The sequence below is a fragment of the Morone saxatilis genome, unplaced genomic scaffold, assembly GCF_004916995.1.
Source record: "Morone saxatilis isolate NCDOM2014 unplaced genomic scaffold, NCSU_SB_2.0 Contig23, whole genome shotgun sequence".
NCBI classification, from domain to species: Eukaryota; Metazoa; Chordata; class Actinopteri; family Moronidae; genus Morone; species Morone saxatilis.
This window is the reverse complement of record NW_023339796.1, coordinates 18,843,539-18,847,510: the sequence shown is the minus strand read 5'-3', so window position 1 is coordinate 18,847,510 and position 3,972 is coordinate 18,843,539. Positions and strand designations below refer to the sequence as shown.

At 45.1% G+C, this 3,972-nt stretch overlaps 1 protein-coding gene across 5 annotated transcripts in view; it reads right to left on the bottom strand.

Annotated features, from left to right (window-relative positions):
• Positions 1-624: 624 nt before the first annotated feature.
• The window catches only part of sugt1 (SGT1 homolog, MIS12 kinetochore complex assembly cochaperone), a 17,952-nt gene continuing 14,604 nt past the window's right edge, over positions 625-3,972 (bottom strand). For 3 of the 5 annotated variants that reach the window (XM_035670763.1, XM_035670764.1, XM_035670765.1), the window contains exons 11-14: positions 3,440-3,530; positions 2,582-2,754; positions 1,415-1,509; positions 625-1,053 (exon numbers count right to left, since the gene is read on the bottom strand). In XM_035670763.1, coding sequence (XP_035526656.1) covers positions 1,029-1,053; positions 1,415-1,509; positions 2,582-2,754; positions 3,440-3,530 — 384 coding nt within the window. In that variant the 3' untranslated portion in view covers positions 625-1,028. Of the gene's footprint in view, positions 1,510-2,581; positions 2,755-3,439; positions 3,531-3,972 lie in introns of all 5 variants that reach the window. The other 2 variants (XR_004797027.1, XM_035670766.1) reach the window with 2 other exon arrangements.

Sequence of the window (3,972 nt, the reverse complement as noted above, 5' to 3'; positions counted from 1 at the left end):
CGCCTCAGGCAGGGGTAGGGGGTAAGGATGGGGGCGGTGTGTTTGTGTGCGTGTCAGGGATAGTGTAGGAGTGTGTGTTTGTGTGAGAGTGTTATGAAGCTAAGAGTTTCATCCAGAGACACAAACGGGGCGTTTGATCGTCACAAGAGATGAAACGATGTGTGATGAATTTAACACTTAACTCAGTGTGAGAGGCTTGATGATGCGGTTAGGAGGCTGATCCATATTAATGCTCTCTTGCCGCTGCAGGACGCCTCCTCACAGTTACAGCTGCTGCATACATGTGGTTGGAGAACAAGGGTGGTGCCCGCTCTCCCGCATCTCCAACTGTAAATCACCACTCCACCTCAGGGCTGTGTCCTCGCCCGCCGGCCAAATGACTCTGGGCCCTCCGTCTTGATACCAATCGAACCACGATACGTAAACCATACCCTGAAGCTGTCAGCCGTATCTAAACTGCCTGCACTCGTATCAGTAATGCCACATTTCATTCCTCCGAGCACGTAATCACAGAGCATGGCTCCTTGTCGTAATATATTGCTGTTTTCGCATCTGAAGGATCCCTAACCCAAGACTTTCAAACCTGTCCAAAACCGTTCCCGAACCATATAACACAAGACAAAGTTTGTGAGCCAAACAACAAATCTTTTATTTACACTGAAGCTTGAATCACACTGAGGGAGTGACTGGTGCTAAGCCACTGGTTGACATGTCACACAGATTCCAGACAAGTCAAGTATTGCTGTTGACTTTTTACTGAGTGTACAGAAAAACTGCTTAGGGCCAAGAAATGCAATCAAAGTTGTTATTTAAAATGTCTCAATTGGTTCTTGCTTTTTTTTTTAAACCACTTTACATTTTTATACAAGTGCAGATAATAGGAAGTCATAAAAGGCTCCCAAATAGAAAGGCTGCGGGCATTTTGAGAAAACCAAGAGAGGCAGAGGAGAAAAAAAAGAAGAATGATTCTCTAAAACCAGATCTGAAAGTTGAATTTTAGGTCTGTCAGTCACATTTCAAGGCAGACCTTACTTCCCGTTTGAGTCCATGGGCCTTTAAAAAACACAAAAACAAAAAAAACATCAGATAATGTAACTCAATCCGTTCAACAGATTATTCAAATGAACTGACCCCCATCCTGTAGCAAGTTATTGCAGAGAGTAGGCCATGAGTGGTTTGGTTGAGCGAAAGTGGGAACACTAAGGCTCCCTGCACTTAGTGAAAACACCGGAGCAACAGCACAACTGAGGGGGTTGGGAAGAGGAGGAAGGGGATGGCCACGGAGACGGCAGGGCAACCAGGGCTCCCGCTGGAGTTCAGATGGACAAACGTGAAGAAAGATGCAGGGGAGAGAGAGGGAGAGAGAGGGAGAGGGAGAGGGAGTTAGAGGGAGGGAGAGGGAGGTGCTCAGTACTTTTTGAATTCTACGTCTTCTGGTGGGCTCATCTCCACTTTTCTCTTGCCCACATCTTTCCAGTTGGTGCTCAGGACTGTACCACCTGACTCCATCTGCACAGGGAGGAGAGACAGAGAAAGAAATCACTTCAGTGGAATGATCCCTCATTTCATTAGTGCTGTAGTTATGCAACACCTTCTCTCTGCTTCAAAATGCTCAGAGCTTAGATAAGTCCACTGCAGCACCGCTGAGTCCTTCTTCAGTTCTAATGAACATGGTGGATTTTTTTTGACCAGTAACTAATGTTAATTTTCATTTCATGAGCTAAAAAGTCAAAGAATTCAAAATGCTGATTTCCATATAAGCCGACCTTTACTCTCCTAAAGGTCTTCTGCTTCAAATGCAGCAATGACTACTTGACATGAATGTTTAACAGCATCAGCTTTAGGTAGTGTATTGGAGGTGACTCCAGCTTCATGAGATCAGATTGTTAATAACACAGAATGCTGATTCACCCCGACCATCATTCAACATTTTGCTACAATCATAAACTCTTACAAACATCCTTCTATGCACATAAATGCACTTAGAGAAGCTCATTCATTAGACAATCTGTTACTGCTGCATCAGTCCACACTGCATGTGTTGTATTCCATTCACTTTTTCCTCCAATGTCCCAAATGAATGTTTGTATATACACTGGTTTAATAATATGATTTTCTCAGGAAACTCAAAGAATCTAAGAGCAATGGCTGGTTATCTAGTGGACTATCATGAGGAGGATTGTGAGTCACTGCGCTTTGATAGTTGGCCGTATGTATTTGAACCAGAGTGCACAGATGACGGGCTCATTATAATGAAGGAGAAAAAACAAAGAATGAAGGCAAAAGGGCAGCAAGAGGACTGTAAGTATTAAATGTTTGTGAAGATGAATAGGTAGTTTGCAAGTTGGCCAACCAAAGAGCAAGTCTGGATAGCAGGCTGGATGCCCGAGTGGATCCCTGGGCAGTTAGAAAAAACAGCTAATTTCTTTATTTCCTTCAAAAAAATACGTCTGAGTTGCTGTTTGGACTCAAAGACAACATTGTTTTTACTGGAGATATTGTTGGCTACTATGGAACTGTGGTTAAAGTGATTTCCAGAAGAAGAAGAAAAAGACTCATGTCGCTTAAGCATAATACTTACAAAGGACTTGTTCATAGCTCGCTTGACCTCGTCTGAGCCATCGCAGTAGATCTGCTGGAAGAGCTTGTTGAGCGCTGCGTCTCCCTCCAGCTTCTCGTTTTTCTCCTCCTCGCTGATGTCCACCACCATCTTGTCCCATTTGCAGGTGTAGTGGGACGAAGACGGGTACTGATCTGATGGAGGAGGGAGACGGTGTTAAAAAGGTTCATATAGTTTTTTTTTGCTCATTTGATTTCTATATTTCCTGGATGAAATACGCCCACTATAATCCCAACAAGAGATGGGAGAGGAAAGAGCGGGAAATGTAATCCAGACGCAGATTTACATAAATACAGCACCCAGACGCACAGTAGACATATTCAGGCCAAGTGTGGACGTACGCGAATGTGATCCCATAAAATCAGATGTCAAATATCATGTTTAAATGTAACAGTAGTCCAAGTTATAAGCACGCCCTTATAAACCGGGTGTCCTGGAGGCTGAGCTGGTTGCATGGAAAGGGCGGTTTTGGCTGCCCACTAAACTTTTACTCGCCCCTCCACACACAAACACACACACTTACATAAGTAATTAATCCTGTCAGTAATAGGAATGTGTGGGCTAAAATACTGAGTCATATTTTGCTGTCATACCTTTCCCTTTCCCTGCCTACTTTCGCCGTCAGACTAATGAAAGACTCTAGCAGGGCTTGACTGCCCACTCTCATTTTAGTGCAGAACAGACAAACACAGGAGCTTATATTGATCTCTGCACAGAGAGAGGGAGAGACGAGGGAGAGGGAGAGACGGAGAGATGAGAGCAGAGACAGAAGGATGGTTGGGGGAAAGGAGTGTAAATGCAGAAGCTGTGTGGACTGACTGGGATCGAAGTGTTTGATGTTGGACTCCTGTCCTTCTCCCTCCAGCTTCTCCCATCTGATGGCATCTGTCTTCTTCATCTTGAACTCCACCTGACAGAAGAGAAGGGCGATAAGGAGGCAGCGGGGGGGAGGAGAAGAAGAGGGAACAAGGGAGAGAACAATGTTTAGCAAAATGGTTTTCTTTGGTGCGCGGGACAAAAATAACGCTTCCATTAGAGTGACATCTTAAAAGTACAGGACATCAGATCATTACTGAGGCCAGAGAGACTGTCTGTTCTGAGCCGTCGTCACCTCAGCCAATGAGAGTGTGTGTTTGAGAGAGACATCAGGGATATGCGGGGGCACAGCTCAATCTCGAACCTCACTGACAGACATACTGCACTAACGAGATGCCTGTCAGCCAGAGGGCCAGTGTGAGAGACGGAGCAGGCAGGCGGGAGGGAGGGGGGGAGGAGGAGGTAGAGATCCTAATTCCACACAGCAGCATCTGATCCAAATCATTACACCAGGAGAACATGGGAGAGGAGGAAAA